General features: G+C 38.5%; 1 protein-coding gene across 1 annotated transcript in view; it reads right to left on the reverse strand.

The window, feature by feature from the left end:
• Positions 1 to 231: 231 nt before the first annotated feature.
• The window catches only part of BNC2 (basonuclin zinc finger protein 2), a gene marked incomplete at its 5' end in the record, with an annotated part of 234,756 nt that continues 212,884 nt past the window's right edge, over positions 232 to 22,103 (reverse strand). Inside the window, 1 exon segment of the mRNA XM_082012945.1 lies at positions 232 to 933. Coding sequence (XP_081869071.1) covers positions 273 to 933 — 661 coding nt within the window. The 3' untranslated portion in view covers positions 232 to 272.

Below are 22,103 nucleotides of genomic sequence, written 5' to 3' on the forward strand. Positions count from 1 at the left end.
CTTTTTTCATGAAGGGTTTCTCACCCCAAATTAAACATCCCACCTTTTTGTTTCTATCCCAAAAAAAAGGAAAAAAAAAAAAGCAACAACCAACAAAGGGGAAAAAGCACCTGGTGTTTCTTTCTTTTGTTAAAAAAGAAAAGAGAAAGATTATATATATATGTATATTTTTATATATATATATATATATATATAAAGGGAGACTGTATATGGCAGTTCAGATGTGGTGGGCCCTCTCTGAGAGCTGGAATTATGCTGTGTCCATCCTTGAACTAATCTACTGAAGTGAAGGGAATGTTTTTATGCAGATTGGGGTTCTGACTGTGCCGGTTTCGGCTACGGACAGAGGAGAACATCATGTTGCACCCAGGGACTTTGCACTTGTGCATCTCTCGCAAGTGCACCGTTTTATAGTGCACTCTGAGGGTTCCCTTGTTGCTGTACATTTTGTGGCAAATGTTACACATTATCCCACCATTGCTCACTGAAACACTGTTGAACATGAGGGATCCAGGGACATCAGTGCCCATACCTACAGCTAAGGCAGGGGCATCTGCTTTGTGGGCAGATTCCCCACTGTCACTTGCCCCATCGACGTCGTCCAGGAGAATGCCCTCATCGCTTCCTGCGTCAGATTCTCTTGAGGAATGGATACTGCTGCTGGACTGGATGCTGGAGGTGGTGCTCAGGTCTAGAACCATATAGTCTTCCGACATGCCCCTGCCGTACCCATTCATATGGGAATCCTCAGTACCAGCAGGTGAGGAGGTGTCTTCCCTTATGTCGAGCCCCATCTGATGCTGAGCACCATATATCTTCACTAAAAATTCATCGCGGAGGTCCTTACTAAGAGAAGGCTGTGAGGTGTCCAGGCCCATGTCATCCAGTTCTTTGGTCAACAGTTTACGGTGCAGGTTTATGTTAGCACTGTGTCTGGGAAAGGAAGAGGGAAGGAAGAAAAGGAAAAATGTACAGTATTTTTGGTTAAACATACAGTCATCAAGCACCAAATCCAAATTCTGATTTATTTATAATTTATCATAAAAATATCCCCTATCCATGTTTCGTGGAAAATTAGATCTTGCTACAAGTGAACAAATTACAACATAAAACCAAAACAAGCAAATTAACTCCCCGTATTGTTTTTCTTTTCAGCTACTGCCCCTCAACATTAGTCCCCAGCAGCAGCTACAGCCCTTTTATTTGATATTTACAAAATAATAAATTGCACTAGCAGAAAATGCAAAATGTTCTTCTTGGTTCCTGAATCCCTGCTGACCTTCCTAAAAGCCTTGCTTCAAGAGAAAGTATTATTAATATATGGAATATATGTGTGTTTGTATCTTTGTCTATCTCTAGATCCATATCCTTACATATTTATACATACATACATATAAATATATATATATATATGTACTCACATAACTGTGTAAGTGAAATATAGGAGAAAAAAATAAAGGTAACTGAATGATACATAGTCAGAGGTCCTGATTCTGGTAATTTAATTGTGGTATAAAGGAATTCAGAATCGGGCCAAACCAAGATGGAGAAGACTTGAAGAGTTTACGAGAACAAGTCTCTGAAATCTACATAGAAGTTTGTGAAAATCTTAGCCAAAGCCACTGGTTCCATCCTTTTGGGAGGGCACTGCCACTCCTCCCTCTACTCTTCCCAGTACTGTGTCTGAGGCAGTGCTGACTGACCCAAGGAGTGTAATTTCCAGTAAAAAAATCCCTGCTAATAGCAGTGAGAATTTTGCCCCAAATCAATCAAAACACTTAAGCATGGGCTTTGGTTTAGGTATGTGCTGAAGTCAATGTGGGTGCTCAAGAGACACTGGAAAAGCTGTCATTGACGTCAGTGGTCTTTGGACCAGATCCCAAGAGCCTCAAGTTAAAATACTCTCAAGTGTTTTACAGGATCTGGGCCTTTGTTCTCAACAAATAAAGCTCTACATTTGCAAACAATGTAAGCCTTTGGGTTAGTAACTGTGTAAAACAGCCTATTATTTTAAATACTGCATTCTACTCTCCACTTTTGACATTGCCTTTATTCATCCATTGCAGTAGAACCTCACTGATTTGCAGTAGTGTCAGGAAACCCTCTTGAAAAACTGCATTTTCTGAATTAACAATGCAACCAACAAACATGACGGACATCAAAGACCTCTGACCACAGAACATGCTCGTTTTGTCAAAGTGCTTAATAATGAGAAATCAGTATAAAGTTTTCAGTATTAGAAAACTTTAGGGTTCAGTATTCAGAATGTGCACCATTGCTGAGGAAACGGCAAATATTTATTAAGTTTCTTTGGAGGGTGACTGGATTTTCAAGTCAGTAAAAAAAGAATTAGCGAAGTTCTACTGCGTAACATTCTCTGCAAGCTAAGGACCCAAACCCGCAATTTACAACATGCAGACTCACCAGTCTGTCTGCCCATTATAAATTGCAGATCAGAGCCCAAATGTAGGAGGGAAAAGAAAGAAGGGGGGTGGGGGTGGGGGTGGGGGGGGCAGGGAGGGAGAGAGAAAGAGAGAGTTTTAACATAGGAATACTTTAATTTGCAAAAAAGCACTAGGTATAAAATTGTCATGGGAAGACATAACAATAATCAAATATTTTACAGACATTCAGGTCCTGCAGTAACAAAAAAGGGAGAAGGAGAACAATAGCTATTAGCAATATTTCCTTATCGGAAACTTTTGTTTTAAGAAACCCTTTGAAACATACCTCTCAACCAGCGAAGTCCCAAACATGGTACAGCAATACAATGCAGATAAATAAGGAAAATGCAAACGTAGGAAGATTAAATTGATGTGGAGTCAATTTCTGTAATTTTCTATCACTTACTTTGCGATTCATCTATCTGTTGCACATAACTTATGGGAATAAAGAAAGAAAACAGCAATAGAAGCAATCCATCCCACTCACCTGCAAATGCAGGTAACTGTTCTCTGACAAAAAACTGATACTGAACTGCAGTTTAATTGAATCATGTCTGCTTGGGATGCAATTATTGCAGTAGCGGGGGGGGGTCTAGAATGGAATATTTGTCTCCTAATGAGAGACAGTTGAGAGGTATGGGCAAGGGCGGAAAAAAGTGGAGAGTATTTCTGGTTCTTCTCCCACATGGGAAATACTCTTTTCACACAAGCAAGTATAACACCATTGCTTTTTTGAGGCGCAGAAGTGTAATTATGCATATCCCCACACTGCACTTAGGAAGGCTGAGCTTACCTTGTGATAAGATCAGCTTTCTAATCTTTTGCTAAATTGAGATCACAAAAGAGAGAGAGAGAGAGAAGAGAGGAGAAAAGAGAAAGAAACGGGGAGGGGGAGGAGAGAGAGAGAGAACAAATTCACATTCCAATCCAGACATATCTGGTTAAAAAAAAAAAAAAGACAAAAGAAAATAATATCTGAAACCAATAAAATACAGACTTCTTGACTGCGAAACTGTTGTCAGCTGTAATCTCACTTATGCTGTTGTCCTGATGGATACTGACTCAACCACACAATATGAAAAACATAAAGCAAATTAATCAAAGCATATTCACAGCATCCCCATTATCATCCACAAATGAGTTCTGAACAGATGCATGCAGTGTGCACATACATGAATGATAAACAGTAGTCCTGGCAGTCCCTTGCCTTCCTGGTCTCAGATGGTGTACAACTCCACGTACAGTTGCTAAGTGCAGTACAGGAAACGCTTACTGTGAAGGCCTGTCCACACTGACCGGTGTTATTACACTACCATAAAAGCACATTTCTGCTTATCATCATAACGCTGACTGCGAACTACCCATCAAGTGCTCATCTGTTTACTTCTCATTTCTCCCCCCTCTCCCCTCCCCGCTCCCCTGGTACGGGCATTGGCTGCAGCGTAGAAACTTGCCAGGATAACTGTTAACTGTTGTTTCCATGCATTCGCGCTTACTGTTTCCTTGGTTTGCTGCTGAGAAAAACAGCAGCCAGGCACACAGTGAAAACAACTTCAGCATTCACTGAATGAAGAGATAAGAATAAATTACCACGTTAAAGAGGGGCCACTGAGCCCCAGATGGACAGAGACCATTCTGAGAAAGACCAGCGCAAGGATGCAAACCCTGCTGATGCGCTGATAAGAAGAGATGCCTCCCTTATTCAATTCTCACTTACAGCAGTGGCAATCAGTAATCGAGTTAAAGTATGTATCAGCCCATAATATCTGTCAGGCAAACGATGTGCAGAAATGTGCGGACCAGTTCTGGCACTCTGCTCAGTAGTGTCCCTTTTCCGCTGTCAGCAGTACTGTTGGATTCTCCTAATATAATTACATTGACTTTTATTCAATTAAGTGCCATTCCTAGCCTTAAAAAAAAGCTACTTTATCAATTGATTCAGGTGTAATGCAATAATAAAGATGAACTCATGGCAGTGCATTAGCTCTGCTGTTCATAACTTCTGAACATAGGTTCATTCATAGCAGTCGATTTCCATTATGCAACCACAGTTCAAAAGAATTGATTCTTTTACATTCATTTCTTAATCTATTTCACTATGTTTAATACTCTTCCTAAATATCATATGCAAAAACATTCTGGTAGGGATGAGCGGAATGAATTGTGAGAAAAAGTTCATTTATTTGGACACCGAAGTTTCAAAATCTGATGACAAAACCAAAGTCACAGAGCCTAAAACCTTGCCAGAGTTAAGAATACTGTGTGCTGAAGGAACTAGCCACTCACATTTCCAGTAGATGAACAATCACTGGGATAGGAAGGAAGGAAAAGTATGTTTTCATAGACACACCAGTCTAGAGTTCTCGGAGCCTGACCCTGCACCCCTTTGCTCTCTGCTACACAACTAAACGTAGCATTGCACCCCGAGGCGCAGACTGAGCACCCCATGCCGGCTGCACTTGAGCAGTGCCCTGCATAAAGAAGGCGTCTCTCAGGGCTGACAGCAGCATTCCCAACGTTTCTTTGGGAAAAGATAACACGGGGGTTCTGTGTAGGAAGAGCATGACCTTGTATGTAAGGATGGCTACAAATAATGGATGCGTGAGCAAAAAAGTGGAATTAAGAAAGAAGAGTATGGATAAAGGCATACTAGAAAGAGAAGTAGTACAGACCAAGAAGTTTAAAAAGGGAGATGTTCTGGGAAAAGGCAAGCACTGGCAATTGCCAAACAGAACAGGTTTGAATTTAGGGGCAGAAATGAAGCATGACTTGCTATGAAGCTATGAAGACTACTGTTCAGCTGGAAAGGCAGAAGAGTGTGAGGCTGACAACCTGCACTCACCTAGTAGCTGCGAACAGCAGTCAGAGAGACCCGAGAATAGAAGAGTAGCACTACAAATATTAGCCAAGCCCATACTATATTTTGTCTTGAAAAACTGAACCATTTCTTTGATCCTCTCATCTAATGCTTATCTTCCTTGCTTTTTTCCTTGGAAAATGTACTGATTTAGCCATCTTAAATTGCTCTAGTAGTTCCCAGACCCTCTTCTCCATACCAAATTGAAGTATTCTATCCTAATCCAACTCTTTCTCCCCTGCTTTGTCACTGCCAAATCCTATCAAGTCCTCTACCAGCCCTCTGCCAGTGCTAGCCACCTTGTCGGCTGTTCATCTGCTCCTCCCCATGGCACCTGCAGTTTCTTGCTTCAGCTGTTCTGTTCCCTGATGTGATTTACAATACACCTACCCCTTCCTCCCCTGAATACTGCTCCCAGCTATGTGTAAACAATGTTCCCTGAGAAAACTGAGGCACAGCTTGGGCGGAGTGATTTATGCCACTGCATGAACACTGCCATCAGGCGGAAAATTGCAAACCAAGATATGCCAAAACCAGCTGAGCTTCAGCTTGCCATGGCTCCATTATTCCTCATATCTGAGATAGATAGCTAATTTAAGGCCATCTCTGGTCTTTGCACTGCAGTTGCTGCTGTATCTGCAGGGAAAAAACCTTGAAGAACCTAAATGTATGGTAGAGCTATACATATGTATACAAAACATAAAATATTTGACCTAATAAAATCCTTTCAATAACTCTGGACTTCTCAGACTGCTTATTTGTACATCAACTACCAACATGACATTTGACCCTGGCAATGGAAATGTTGCGTAAAGACAAGTGGTGAATGAAGTCTTCCAGGCAGAAATAGGACGTCGAAAGAGCTTAACTAAAGGCATATCTCACTTAGCTCCAGTTACCAGATCTATCCCATCCTAAGCAACACGGAATGGTGAAGAGGATTAGTTCTGAGAATTTAAAACACTATGTGTGCCAAAGAATGTCCAAACATATGTTTAATGCTGTACCACATGTCATGTACCCTTAAAAACTAGAGAGAGTATTCTTCCAAGATGTTTTGAGATGTAGCTTGTTGTGGCAAGGAAGTTTTATCAAAGTCTTTTTTATTTTAGAAGGCCCAGAATGCCTGATTTTTCCACATGATTAACGTGCTTCTTTCAAGTTACTATTCATGAATTAGACATATGTTGGGCAAAAGTGTGTGGAAAGTCCTCACCAGAATGAATTCAGCCTTTGAATTCTATGGTCTTAAGAATGGATCAGTGCTGCTGTAAGGATGTTAATGATAACGATGATACACATGAAATCTATGGTCGTGGTGAAGCAGCAAGGGTCTCTCACCTCCCAATTCACCACCGCCCTTTCAGACAGGAGTTTCGGTAGCAGCGCAATGCAGAGTGCTACAGCAACTACAGCAGTTCTCTGGCTGTGGGCATGATCCCACTGGTGGTAGTACTTTCCTTCCCTTGTGAAGTTCATGGAACTGTTCTTCCATAATTAGAATTCATTGTCGGTTCCACCCCACCTACTACTAGCAAGCTCCCCTAGTGAAAGATGCACTATGCATCAACAGAAGAAAGGAGATTATAAGCCTAGGAAATATGGTCAATTAAACGCACATGCCATTTACACAGCTCATAAATCCAGACTGGGTTCTCTTCAGCAGTTTCTTTCTACACTTGTCAATGAATCTGATTTTGTTAATTTACTATCCATTTGTTGGAAAGAAAAATGTAATGGCTGCTTTATTTTAGTTTATTTTTATTTAGTCAGTCTTTTTATTTCTTTTTGAAGTGAGTGAGGAGAAATTTATCAGAGAGTAGAATTTGTCCTGGCATAGAAATTGGCATGAATTCTATGCATGACTCAAAGCCAACTTTGGATGCACCCATGGCTGCAGTCCTAGCTGCACTAGGACAAACCTCATCTCTGATGCACACAGCAGAGTTAGGGAATTTGGATGATAAAGAATACTCTGTTTATTTAAATTCAGCTATTATGCAGAGCACAAAACCAACTTAATGAAAAATTGGGTTCAATGTGTTGTTCACAGTTCAGGGCAGGGCAGGCTGTTGAAAATGAACATAAAGCATTATTTTCTTAATTTTTTAGCAAGAGAAAAATACAATTACACTTAAATATTATGGGGCTGAGAGAAAAAGAGAGTGAGAATGAAACAACAGCATAATTGTTAGGGCAGTCAGTAAGGGACTAAGGAAACCCATTTTCTAGTCCCTGATGCAGTCAGACAGAAAGGCCAAGCCAAACGATGTCCCAGTTAAATGTCCTAGCTATTGCCCCCTTGCTCATCCTTGGCTGACTGTAAGTGACAAAGTTCCCTGATGAAAATCTCACTCAAACATCAAAGCACACTGTATTGTTCATTAAAATTCTGAAATGAATAATTTCAACATTTCCAGTTGTATCCCACCACATCCTTTCTTACTGTTTCCAAATAAAACAATCTTCAAATGTTCTGAAAATGCATTTTCTGGCAAATACATGATTTGCCAAAGTAATACCACCCATCTCTATCACTCTAACACTGCAAAGAAATCACAGATAGGAGGTCACAGCAAGGGGCCATCAGTCTTTGATCAGCTTTGCTTTAAGATACAGCAAGTGAACCCAGCATTAAGTAATACAATAAAATTATATTTGGACACTTAATGCATTAAAAGTCAACATTAAATTATTTTCTATTAAATTCCATTCTTTCCAAGTAATAGTAGATTTATTTTTTTTAAAAAAAGACAGAAGCTAATATTGGGTTATGAAACCTAAAAACACACAATCTTCAGCAGTTTGAAGGAGGATCTATTACAAAATCAAAGGCCAGGACACATTTGTCTGGTGGTTTACGTACAGATTGGCAAACCTCTTATTAAAGCTGTATACAGAAGCAACTACTCATGTTGTACAGGCCCCATACAAGCTATCCTCTTGCTATACTTAGTTTAAAACTAAGCTCTCTTGATCTGGTTTAAAATATTATAAACAATGAAACTTTCATTATTGCTTCCATGAGACTTTTTCCACACCTATCTTCAGCTCAGTATTCAGCCTATGTTTTTACCTATAATGAAACGTTAAAGCAAAGTTCTCTTTGTTTCTCTTCATCTCAAAGACTGTCAATAAGATTTATGGTTTTGTTTAAAAATTTCGCATGATTTTAATCGCTAACAAAATTTGCTAGTAGGGCAAAGTATTGTGGTCTTACCTCAATTTCATGTTCTTTTCCTGCTTATTTAAGCCTGAGCCTCATAGAAAGACTCAGAATATGTGAATATAACAGAGAGTAAACCCAGAAATTTATGCTTTCTCAGAATCTCTGCAGACTGAAATTGCTGAGTTTCATGCAGCTAAAATCAAAGAACCAGAAAGTAAGACTCTGGCTAAATATAACAGTGTACATATTTATGAGAAAAGATATGGCCTTAATTCTGATATTTCTTCATTCGAGAAGGAAGCAGCAATCATTTCCCCCATTTACTTAAGAAAATCAACAATAAAACAGTTCCTGGAATTTAATTAGTAATGGAAAGTGTTAAAGACATTACTGTTCTAATTTTGCCACTCTCTCAGCAGTCTTTGATACCGGTTTTTTTTTCTTTTTTCAATTAAAAGGAAAAAAAATCCATAAATCTAAGCAAAGACAATACAGGTTTGAAATCCTGATCTGACCTAAATTATAAAATTCACATTTATCTGAACAGGGCCAAGGTTTCAGTTTGTATGCTAGTGCTTCCACATATTTGATCATATTTAGTTCGCCTCTAAATGTACGGGGAAAAGTAGGGATAAGGGCTAGAACAATGAATGAAGACAAAATACTATACTACCCAATGAAACCATGGCATTTCTACATGAACAGTTTGGGTAATAACATCAGTTCTTGAGGCTTTAAATTGTGTAGAATCTGAAAAATATTAACCTTTCATAGGAAGAAAATCCAAAAGGTAAAATACAGTTCAGCACCTATTAAAAAAAGTAAAAAAACAGTGCTTATTAAATGCAGGAAATAAAGGACAAGCAAGTTCTTGCAAATTAAAGATGTGGAGCCCAGTCATTTCAATCCCTTTCAATATGAAACAAATCACTCACACTGGTCACGAAGACAGCTCCCTCTACACTCAAATTATTCACTTGAAGATAAGCTCCCATCAAACTCTTCAGGGGTTTAACTAATTTACTGCACAGATACGGCACGTCTGTTGTAATAACAGGTAGGATGTATTGGGGTCGACCATTTATCAGAATTAGACTTCTTTTTTCAATTCGCAGTGAATTATGCTGCCTACACTGCTCCTCTTTCTCAGAGCTTCCCATCCCCTTACGGCCCCTAATGTGGCAGGCAAACAAAATTGACAGTCTCATCTTGTCAACAAGGGGTGATTCTCCTGAGAAGCCATTTAACTTTGCAGAGGAAGCAATGTATTAATGTGCCTGTCCCAGGAATGTTAATCATCTTCAAGCTCCCTCTAACTTTGACATGAACGAAATCACCAAATTTGTTTACTAAATGAATCGTAATATGCTAATAAGAGAGCATGACATATATGGTAAAGCCAAACAGATGGTTTGTTTACTCCACTTTGCAACTTTATAAATGTTGTAACTCTGAAGATGTTAGTGAGAATTATTGGTTTGTTGGCAGTGGCAAACATGCCTTTTGCATACTTAATCCACAGTTTGAGTCAGAAAACAATTTGTCATCACCGTGGAATGCATAAAAAATGTTAATGCCGAGATGGCATTTGGGGAAGCAGGACAGCCAACTGTCTGAGCAAATACTCAGGCTAAACGTGGAACTGATATCAGATGGCAATGTTTGTTACCAAAGAATTTTTAATGTAAAATCTGACAGGTTCAGGATTCTTGAAAGGCCCAATAATTCAGTACATACCTGTTGAGGTGTTTACTGAGACGGTCCTTACGGTGTGAACAGAATTACACTTTCACAACAGCTGTGTTTGCTCAGAAGCATCGAGGTCATGTCGCACTCTTAATATATTACTATTGTTGTCCATTAAAGATCAAAAGATATTACAAACAAAAAGCACAACCACTGGCGTACCTGCCAAAGTTACTCAGAAGTGATCAAAATTGTGTTGCAACACTTCAACCTCTCACTTTACTAGCTGCCTGGAAGCAAAACAGACTCATTACAAAATAGCCAGCACTCTTGTCTAATATCCGGACTGGTTGAGAAAGTTTAGAATAAAAACATTTATCTGACGGAATAGTTCCTAAGTAAACTAACTCAGTGTAGCAAAGTTACATGTATGAGAACGGTCATCATATGTACAACAAAGTCCTTTGATGGAAATGACTTGGTGCTCAGCATCATTGACAATCAGTCCAACTGCCATAAGTTGTTTCAACATGCTCTACAGAAAAGTTCACCCATGTGCAGGCGACTCACACTTGGCCCTGCACAGCAGTCATGCATTAGGTCCTTTTCTCCTGTGTGTTGAAGTATTTTGCTGGTCCTTCACACAAGGTGTATCTCCCCTTAAGAAATACTGAGCCAACATCCAGGGAGAATCTGTTGCCAAACTGCATGAATTAAGATTTTTTTTCAACCCTAAATCACCTAAATATTATATAAGCCAAGTTTTGCAATCAGTAGTTTTCACCCTTCGTTTCATTTTACTGTTACAACAGCCATGTAAAATGTGATAATTTTGCAAGATTTTACGCAAACAGTCCCCTCATTTCAGCATCCCACTCACGAATTTTACTAAGTTTCAAGTTTCAGTACATGCAAAAAAGATAAAGAGCAGTCAGAACAGCTAGCTTCCCCCAATTCTGCTTTGAAACCGATTCTTTTCTCCCAGATATTGATGCAGAGCAACATGTTGCACATGATTTGCTTAGAAGGTTCATAGACTCTTCACTAATTGCATTATAAGTTCCAATTCATAATAAACTCTCATATCCAGGGATAGTTTTGTACAATTTCAGCTTCCATAGCAAATATGTAAACCACTTCTTTTGGTCACAACGTAATGGTAATTCTCATTCCCACTACTTTGTTTGTCTAAAAATGCTGGGTTTATTTATATAATACCAGAGGAACTATAAAACCAAACATGATGTGGTACTTCAACAGGGTTCCTCTATTAGTAATTTTACGTTAGTAAATAAGTACCCCTTTCAGGTCAACTGATAGCTGATTATCCTATAACCTCCCTTCACTGATGCCCCAACTCCTCAGTAATTTCAATCCTCCGAGATTCTTCCATACATACTATTGTCAGCAGTTATTAAATTCTCAACTTTTTACCCATCCACAAGAGACTGTGCAAAGATATCTAAGGGAAGTATGAGTTCAGCTGGCTGTCCAAGGATTATTTTGGAAGAAACATTAGTGGCTGTCCCAGCCTGGCGCTTATATCTCATTTGAAACATCTACTCATTCCTGACCAACAAAGAAAATTTCAATAAAGTACTTTTACTGGTTTAACAGCAGTGAGCTCCTGGGATTGTCAAAGTGCTCAGTCTTTTCCAAGGAGAGAAGGAATCAGCAGCTCAAATATAATTAACCTTCCATTCTCAATGCAAACTGCCACGCACAGGAGCTCTGCAGTCTATTAGTGAAGTTATAACGGCCAACAGGCAGAGGCAAAATTGGTCAAAAAGTTGGCTGCTGCTGTCATATTTTTAGAATTATGATTAATGACACTAATAATGTGGATGATTACTGATATGTGTATCTCCTGCAGTTTATCATATTGCACTGGCTGCCTACGTCCACAATAAACATGATGCTATCATTTACCTCTTTATTGAAGGCAATCCTTCTCTTGAAGGAGCACATTCTAATTACTTTGTAATGTTTTATGTCTTAAACATTTTGCAGCTCTGGACCTTGCCAACTGCTTCATGTCTACCATTGATTAATTACAGAATGTTTAATCAAAATTTAGAACCTAATGCAGTCATTTATGACTGTGCTGCAGTGCCAAGATAGTTAGGCTGCCGTCCCAAGCTTGGAGAGTGTTGGGTTCAAAATTAAATCCCAGAAATGTAGAAGATGCCAAAGATTTTACCTTGAGTGATTTGAGTTTACAATCTTACTTCAGTTGATGAATGACAGGCACCCACCCAAAATGAGAGGTCTTTCTTGTGCATGTATGTCTGCTTGCATGTTCCTACTACATTTTTCTTCTTCATTTCTCCCTTTATGCCATTGTTGCTGCAGTTGCTTCTCAGCTCCTTCACAAGCCTTCCCTGCTGCTAGAGCTCTTGCAAACACCAGTCAAGAGAGTGTAGTTTTGAAGTGGTTAAACAAGTGAAAAATAATTTGCAGGGACAAATACATAAGTTTTTTTTTAATGTGGATTTTTATGGTACTGTCATACAACCATTCACCGTTGAAGTTAAGTGTTTTTTTAATACCATTACTGAACTGCTGAAATGGATGCTAATATAGCTTGGAGTGCTAATGTCAAATCCTGGTAATAAAAAAGACAGACTGCTGAATGAAATAATTTCAAGTAAAAAATAGAACAAAAGTGCTCTCACTCTCGCTCTCCACTTTTATTGAATTGGGACTGACTGAGCCAATTGCTTTAGAAGTCTGTAAAACACAATTACTAGTGAGCTGACTGACCCAGCAGTGCCCCTTCTGTGACAGAACAGACTAAAAAGGCTGCAGAATTAGTGCTGCTCCCCTATCTGGCTATCAGACCTGAGAGACGTCCAGCACAGGATCTGTTATCCTTCCTGCAGGGCCTGCCTCCTCCCCTCATGAAATCTTGATTCTCAGTCTTGCATAATATATCATCTGCGTGCATCTTCTTCTTGAAACAAGGGCTCATTTACCTTCTCTGAGTGGGAATCCAAGTTCTCTTTCTATCCATTGTATTTTTAGATCTTTATCTACCAACACAGCTATATATAGGTCTGTCTTTCAGTACATGCATCTGCAGACACACACACATATGTATGTTTGGGCTGTTTTTATTTCCATATTTTGTGCATTAAACACAAAAGTACATTGTAAGATTTATGGGCAACAAAATTAACTATGTCCCATTTGTATTTTTAAACTGAAGTGTAATTGCTTTTTTATTTTGGCATAACAAAGAAAAGGCGAGAGGGAGGGAGGAAGAGGGAGAGAAAGGAAAAAAATCTATTGAACTGGAAGCGGGCAACACTTTTCCCTAGTTAATAAAATAAGCAATAAAGTTTGTAAAGCACTAGCATCAAAATCAGTAACATTGGAAATAACAACTTATAAAACTTATAATTTACAGCTTATGTTTCAGACTCATATAGTTTGACACAGACATAGAGCTTAGGGCTTTTTTTTTTCCCTTTCTCTTCCAAAAAAAAAGCAAAAACAAAGTGACAACAAAAAATATCTTCTTATTATAATCCCATCCTTTCTTTCTCTCTCCCTGCGCTCCCCCATACAAAACGAACCACTTTACATTTATACACAGTGCCAACAAAGTCCTGCAATCCTTTCTTTTTTATGACAGTGTACATTTTTGGCAAATATAAAACTCTTTCATTTCTCTTCCAGATCCATTTATATGAAGCTCGCAGGTGCCTTATGGCAAAAATGTTAAATTATTTCTTAGACAGGTCTTTTTAAGTAATGCTTTTTAGGGCAAGCTTAAATGCGAAATGAACTCTTAATTAAAAAAAAAGAAAAAAGAAAAAAGAAAATCTTGCTTAGCACAAGGCAGACTGCTCATTTAAAAGATGTTGCTGGGAAGTAGGAAGCACAACTAAAAGCCTTAGATTTTCTTTAGAAGTGGTGGGCTCAAAACTTCCGTCAGGAAATATCCAGTGTTTGTCATTAGAAGGTCAAAGACCCACAACTGATATTCCTGTGTTACCTCAGGTCCTGGCAGACCATCCAAGGTATCTCTAGTGCTACTGGGAACATTTTATGTATAGCCTGCCGGACGTGAATGAGTGCCTTCTGCTGTAGTACCTACAGCATAGTATCATGAACACTGGTACATGATGTGTGGGCACAGCTGGCCATCTTGCCTGAAGAGAGGCAAAGGACAGAAGACTGTGAGTACTGCAGGTCAGGATTAAGGGGTAGTGAAAAGCCATGCACAGTGTCTTGCAGTGCACTTGCAGTGCCTACACAGTACATAGTCCCTCCTTGACACTGTCAAGTATTTAACCCTCATTGGTAACTCCGCACCTCTTCCTTCAGGATTGCCCTTAAACAAGTAGTCATGGGTCTGGTTACCTTTCCCCTTAACTGTTTCTAGCTGCACAGTGTAATTCCACAATTATAGGCTCTACTTTATGAAGTTGCTATTACTCCCTGTCATATTTTGCTAACCACTAGCAACTTGTATAACCATTAAAAGATGACCCAGATTTACAGAGGTTGGGGTTTGGTTTTTCTTTTCCCAAGGGCCCACAAATTGCCAAATATTTTTGAGTAGGACATATTTTTTTATTAGGACATATTCCAGTATAAAACACCCCGGTCTCACCTGTTCATTGCAAATCTGCCTTCATGCCAGTGCCTCAGACATTGGTGGCTACAGAAAAGGCTCCCTGTAATTCATAACCAATCTATCTGGGTCCACTAGCCAAGAGCTATCTTGTCAAAAAGCAATGGAATAGGAACCCAAATGAGCTTTGTTTTACTATACTAATTGCCTGCTACATAATTCTACTTCAAAAAATAGCCCGTAACCTCACAAACCCTAGGAATGACTGTATCTTTGGGATGAGGCCAACTGTGGACAACGTCTACCTCTGTCTAGATATACTGAGAGGACTGGCAAACTAACCTCCAAAACCATGTTGTAGCTATTTGGAATAATCTACAACTGGTAATTTTTTTCCCCTTCTGGGTTATTTTTTTTCTAGGTCATTTCTAGGACTTGCCTCACTAGTTTTCTTACTTTCAGGTAAACTCAACTTTCATTTGGATATGCCCCCGCACAGTCACTCAGTTCATGTTGTAATGAACGAAACAGTTCAAATCTAGGGGGAGGTGCATCATCGTCATTAAGGGGAGAAGATCTACAAGTAATCTCTGGCTAGGCCATAAGATCTGATGTAAAGTTTGCTTCTTCAGGTGGCAGTTTCTCTTTTCAGACAAACAAGCACAGCTGAAGAATGAATGTGGCATGTATATATATATGATGGCATTTACCTGCCCACTTAGTGTCCCTCTCCTTCATCGAGAGCTGTAACTCCAAAGCGTAATAAATGTACAGCTATTCCTGCCACAGATGTGTCTTCTTTCCCTTTTCATTATTTCTCCCCAGAATACTGGGGAGTACTACATCTCTCAGGGTGTAGTGTCTTCTTCCAGTTTCATGCATACAGTCTTTTGGGAGTAGTGCCCTGGTGCGAACTTGTATCTGTGAAGTATAGCTTCCCTCACTGCAGCAGAAATCTTACAGTCTTCTGTTGTAAAGTTTAAAAGAACAGCTAGAGCCTTTCTCTGCAGGAACTAACACAGGTAGATGTTTTGTTTACCCCACTTCCGAAAGACTCTAGGGAAGATGGGATGCCTCTGTATACAGGAACAGCTTTACATTTACTCAGGTAAGTGGAAAATACTCAATTTTTTCCCAGTCTCTGGAGAAGAGTTTTGGTTCTTCCTTATTTCCTAGGCACCTAGGGGCAACCAGGATATTATGAATGAAGTATTCATCTTCCCAGTCCTGTCTTCCCAAATAATCTCTTTCACTGAACATAAAACACGCAGAACCTGTTCAGGAAACTTGGACAAAACAAATTAAACATTTACACTATTTGTCACAACACATACCAGGGGAAAATATTGCTCAGTGAATGTTTTGCTTTTGGCTAGTATTTTCAATGCTTTACTTATGCTTACCACCTATTCTGGTGTTGCAGTTTATTTAAATAAACTTTTCAGGTCACTGAAAAGTCCTTGACTGATTTTGAAAGTTCACGCAATAATGAGATTTCTTGTACCGCACAAGAAACTGTACTCTCCCTCTCAAAGTGATACCGTTTTGTGTACTAAAAGAGAACAAGGTAATGAAGGCAGCAGATTGTTTTAAAAAACAACCACCACCTCCAACTCAAACTCAAAACAAATGGGTATGTGTAATTGGAAAAGACCTCCCTCCATGCCAGAGCTGATCCTGTAATCTTTGCTTACATAAGTAGCCTGTTTAGGACTTGTTATAATTTATTTCTTTTCTTTTAAATTAAAAAAAAAAAAAATTATGAAGAAATTAGTTCTACGCATTCTGGTTTTAATTCGGCTTCCCTTGTTCACATTGGTGAGTATGCAATATGACAGGCAGTCTGTGTTCAACATGACTACTCATGGAAGAGGTTAGCTCTGTGTTAGGGTTGGCACAAAATGTTTCTTTACGACCCAGGTTCTCTTGGGTAAGGAAGAGTTACGTGAACATTAGCAATGACACACATCTTAGTGACTCTGCAAGAGAAAACCTAATGGCTCATACAATTTTATTGGATATGCAGCTAGTCTCTTCATGAGCTGCACCATGTCCAGAAACAGTAGTGTAGGTGTAAATAAGTTTATATTTTTAAAAATTTATAAAATAGCCCTTTTGGCTCTTGACAAATGGTTCATCAAACAAGTAAAGTCTTAAAAACTGATTTCCTTGTTCTTATTGGAGGAAATTAAAGATGTATATGACAGCTAATTATATTAGGGGAAATACATGGTGTGAAATATCTTACTACTTGGACCTATCTGTTCCTAGACTTGAGTGCACTTATAGAGAATAATTCTCTAAGAAGTTATCTGTAGAAGATTCCAAGCATAGTAGGATGATGAAAAGATGGGTGCTGTTGTGTCAAGGAAGTGATAACAGGAGGCAGGTAGCAGTTTTCTCACATCTTCACCTCCCTCGATAATGTATGCAGTGGCTCATCATAGGTAACTGATGTTAATTTATTCAAATACACCTGTACAGAGCTGGAAGTCAGGTAACCAGACAAAAACTATGTCTCTGCTTTTTCAATACAGCTACCCAGAGGCCTATATCTGCACAAAATTAGTTCTGGAGACATCAGCAGGTTTTAATAAATCACCTACAGATGTCTTGCTCCATACAAATCAAGGAGTTTACATGTTTAAATCTGAACTGATTTAACTAGCAATCAAGTGGCATGATCACACTTGGCACCAATAGTTGCCTCATATTTATTTATAAGTCACCCTGAGCAGATATTATTTTGTTTTTAAATTTATTCATGGGGCTCAATCACCTTTCCCCATCTTGTGGAACACACACACATGCTCACTTTGTTAGAAAACTTAAAGACAAACCTGAGCGATTAATAGTCCTACTTTAGTAGCAGAAAGTTTTTGCTTTGTTTCTCTGAACAGGTACACTGAGAATTAATTTATTTTGCATACATTGAGAGAAAGGAAAACGTATTGTTACTACTGCTGTGTCCTAGCTTAAGAAACACAGATTTTAATAGTGCCTGAGTATTTTTATTTATTTTATTTATTTTAATAGTACTGAGGTGAAATGGGGACTTAGCATACACTAAGGCAGACAGAGAAGATAGCTGTATTTCTCCTTGAGATCTGACAGTAGCTTCTCAACCAGACTTACTGAAGGCAGAAGGTCCACCCACCTCCTGCTTCATCAGTGGTTTTGACCACAAAATTCTTGGCTCTTAAAGGTAAGAGCCAGAAATGAAGCCAACTGCTATCAACTTCACCTTCCAGACCTTCACCTCTGCATCTGCTCTCCAACACAGACTCTTAGATGAAACTCTGGCATCGCTGTCCTCTTTGAAGAGGAAGTAACTATTCCCTCCTCCCATCTGCATGTCTTATCCACAGCTCAGGATCCTTCCCTGTACCTCAGTGCTGGTGTCAAGGACCAGCCACACCTATGTCTTTGTAAGGCAACATCAGTATCTGCTGGAGCAGGACTCAGGGATGAGGCTGGGAAGCAGATCCCAAGGATATCTAACCACTGAGGCCACAGGCCCTTTCTCCTCACTCACAGGACAGACGTCCTCTGAGTGAGGAGAGAATTCACTTTACAAGGACAATTCTTCCCATTCAAGTGCACAGTTCTCACACTAACTTATCTTCTTCCCTTCTCTCTCATTTCCACCTAGAAAGTTACATGGAAAAGATGTCTTTCTGTTCAAAAGGAGGCTTATGACACTGCTTCTGACCACTGACATAACTTTTAATATGATCACTTTTCCTATTTACTCTCCATTGCCTTCTTGCAACAATATGTAGCCCGAACATCTTGCCTTTAGAAGAAAGGACAGCTGAAGTAAATACAGAAACAGAAATGGATGAACAGCTAATTCAGGGAGTGGCAGCTGGTGAAGAATGGAGGAAAAATTGGTTTTCACAAGTATAGTGCTGAGCAAAGTTGTAGGTATGTGTAAGGTTGATTTGATGAGTGATGTTATTTGTAGCTCAGTAGGTGACAGAAAAAAGCCCTTTTAAAAAAAATCTAGGCTCAGTGGAACTTGGCTATTCAAAAGCAATATTGTCTAATTTTTAGAACGGAAAACAGAATTACTGGGTCATTGACAGTAAAGGCCAGGACTCTGCCTTGTCTTCCTCTGCCCCGTGTTGAAAAAAACACGTGAGGTGGGACTCCTGAATCTTCTGGTTATCTTGACCCTAATCTACAAGGAATAGCAGTGTTTAGTCAAAGATGTCAGAAGATACTCCAACCTTTCTGGCAGAAGGATATTTATACAGGAGTTGACCTTGGCACAAGTGATGTAGGAACCTGGATTTAGTCAACCCTTAACACGAATTGCTACAGGATCCGTTCCACAACAGAGGGTTGCAGCTGTGACATGGAGAAAAAACCCTCCTTCAGTCAAAGCAGCACTGCATTTGCTCCTGACATGATCTGCTGCTTCTGGTAACCAGCAGTTTCTATCACAACCCCATGCTTGCAAAGCCCATTTTACAACAGCTACATGCACTGTCAACAATCTGGAGTTTTGTGTATGTACAGGACTGGGGGAAATGCATTGGAAAATGTCTTAAGCCGTATCAGATGCCTCTACAGGAAACAAAAAGGATCAGCCAGTGTTATTTATCTCCACCTGAGCTTCTATTTTCTTTTAGAACATTACTAGAGTTATGAGTTTTAGACCTCTTAACTAGTTACAATAGGGTTAATAATATTATTACTACAATACTAGTAATATGATTAATAAAATGACTAAAAGTAAAGATAGTAACTTCACAGGACTCTATAAGCTATGGGATAGCTAGAACTCTGATTTCATGAAGAAATTTCATTAGTATTGAAAAAATTATTTAGTTTTAATTTTCAAAGCAAAGAAATTCTAAGCTTCTCTAGCTAGACAAAGACTATGTGACTCACAACGTAAGCAAATCACATAGACTTTTTATAATGTGTCCAAAAGGGAACAGCAATACACAACAAATATTATCCAGGAATAATTACTGTGTGCTTTAAGTAGCTATTTCTTATTTTTGTTCAGCAATTAATAGCAAAATGCTTCTGAGTTTTTTAGCGAAATTGATTTAAGTGGCTGGAAGAAGTTCTCGCTTTGCAATGCTATTAATTTCTTTATCCAGTTATTTTTGAGGTACTCTCCATATCTGAAAAGCTAGATTTTGTATACTTAGGTAATAGCTCTCTCTAAAATAAATGTATCTATTCAAAAGGAGTATCAGCAAAACAAAAAACAAATCAAATGGAAAAATCTTTAGGGCAATTAAACAGTTTAAAAAAAAAGGTAATATATTAATTAACTTTTTCTTCCTAACTTTATTTAAAAAAAACACTTCTTTTTGAGGAAATGTTAGAAAATAGTGTTTAAAATGTTTACTAAATCTTTCATTTACTTTCTTTCATATGCCGTACATATGCTTTTATGTTTGCACATTCCTCGACACTGCACTTTTGGATAAGAGTGGATAGCCCAGGGAAGTCTTGAAGATGTTTCTCACTCAAGTATCTGAAAGAATTATCAAGAACCATGAGAGTATTACTTGGTTCTTTCAAGGCATTTCCACACAACTGTTGCAAACCAGAAGTGCTAAGGAACTTAGCATGTTAGAAATGTTAGAAAAACATCAAGCCTGAACGGGCACACAAACTGTACCACACCTTTGAATTTTTTGAAGTGTATAACCACTCTTAAAGCTTTGCAATTAAAGGATATAATAGACTTACATATTCCTTTTGTCCCAAGTGCAACACATAACTGAAACATATTCTGAATGTTACTAGTGAAATGATAAAAAAAGATGGTCTTGTGCCTTACACAACCCAAAATTATATGCAAATAATAATTTTATCTTTAAATATGCAGCCTGCATTTTAAGTTGCCGAATCAAAGTTTTATTTTATAGCTTGCTTTCGATAAGCTTAATAGGAGTATCCTACATAGTTCAAGAATATTTTCAAAATGTGCCCTTTTTTAATGTTCTTGTCTCAGAAATATTTTATGTATGTCATCTCAGTCACCTCTTTCTTAGAACACATAAATGCTAACTTTATTATTAGCATGATCTATCAGTGGTTTCCCGCTGAAATTTCATACATTGCATAAAGTTCCAAATCCTAAAGCTACCCACTTCTTACTCCAAAATGCTGAATACAAAGCTGTTTTGCTTAGTATATGACTGCCTTTTTATAATTCATTTGAGGAAACGGACCAACCAAGCCAAATTCTTGACTAACAAAACCTGTGCAATTTCAGGAACTGAAACGGGTTACATACATTTAAGCTCAGCGGAGATTATGCCACTGACTCACATGCTTCCCTTGTCAAACTCAAGTCTCATAAAAGTTTTCAGGATGCCCCAAGAATGAGTCTTAATTTAGTTTTACCTGCTTCATGTCCAGTGGTTACATCCTACTGAAATGCAATCCTTCTAGATTGTACTTCTTACCCGTTTTGAACTTCTATTCTTATGTATGTTCCTATTTTTCTGTTTAGTGGATTTCATAAATGGTAACAGAAGACATGAGATATTTGTGGACTGGACTCTCCATCAACATAGTGAATTTTGGCTCTTCAGTATCCTCAATGCTAACTTGCTTTCATTTTATATGACATGATATGTTCACTTTCAAACCACATCTATTTCAATGAAAAAAAAAAAAAAGGTGCTGTGTGTGAAATGTTTAGCTAGGTTTAATTTCCTTCCTGTGTCTGCTAAATTTTTACTACATAATGAAGAAATATGAAACACAACTGAAGAAAAGAGATGACCCAATCTCACCATCAGTCCATGAACCAGAGAGATTTTGTTATGTGACTATATGATCATCATCACACGCAAGAGCTTTTATCCCCAACTATGAAATAACTGTGTTATCCAACCACCTTGACAAATTCCATTTATATTACATTTTCCTCAGGAATCAAAAAGAATAGTGTATAAAAAATACCCAAAATGTTAAGAGTTTAAGGACCAGCTGCTTCTGTTTAAGACCAACTGTTTCAGTATTGATGCAGCATAGCTAGGGCATGATGTCATCTGAAGGGCCAGCAGAATATACCATGGTTGATCTTAAAAATATGTAGGGGTCTAGCCTCTCCTCTCTGAGTATGCATAATTCCCATCAGTGCAGAAGGGGGTTGCTCACATGCAGAAAAGAAGATAAAGTAGACTAAATGACTCTAGTGGATAGAAAGGTGTGTAAGTTCTACTAGAGAAAGAGATGACTATTTTCCTAATATTTAATTCTTCTTGCTGCAACATAGCAGCTTGTTTTAAAAACTGAAGAGAAGAATAGTCTTCTAATGCTTCCTGTTTGCTTTTATATGACCCTATGGGGATGGAAATCATTCTTTTATTCCAGTCTTTCCGT

The sequence above is a fragment of the Phaethon aethereus genome (assembly GCF_964289735.1).
Source record: "Phaethon aethereus genome assembly, chromosome: Z".
In the NCBI taxonomy this organism is placed as follows: Eukaryota; Metazoa; Chordata; class Aves; order Phaethontiformes; family Phaethontidae; genus Phaethon; species Phaethon aethereus.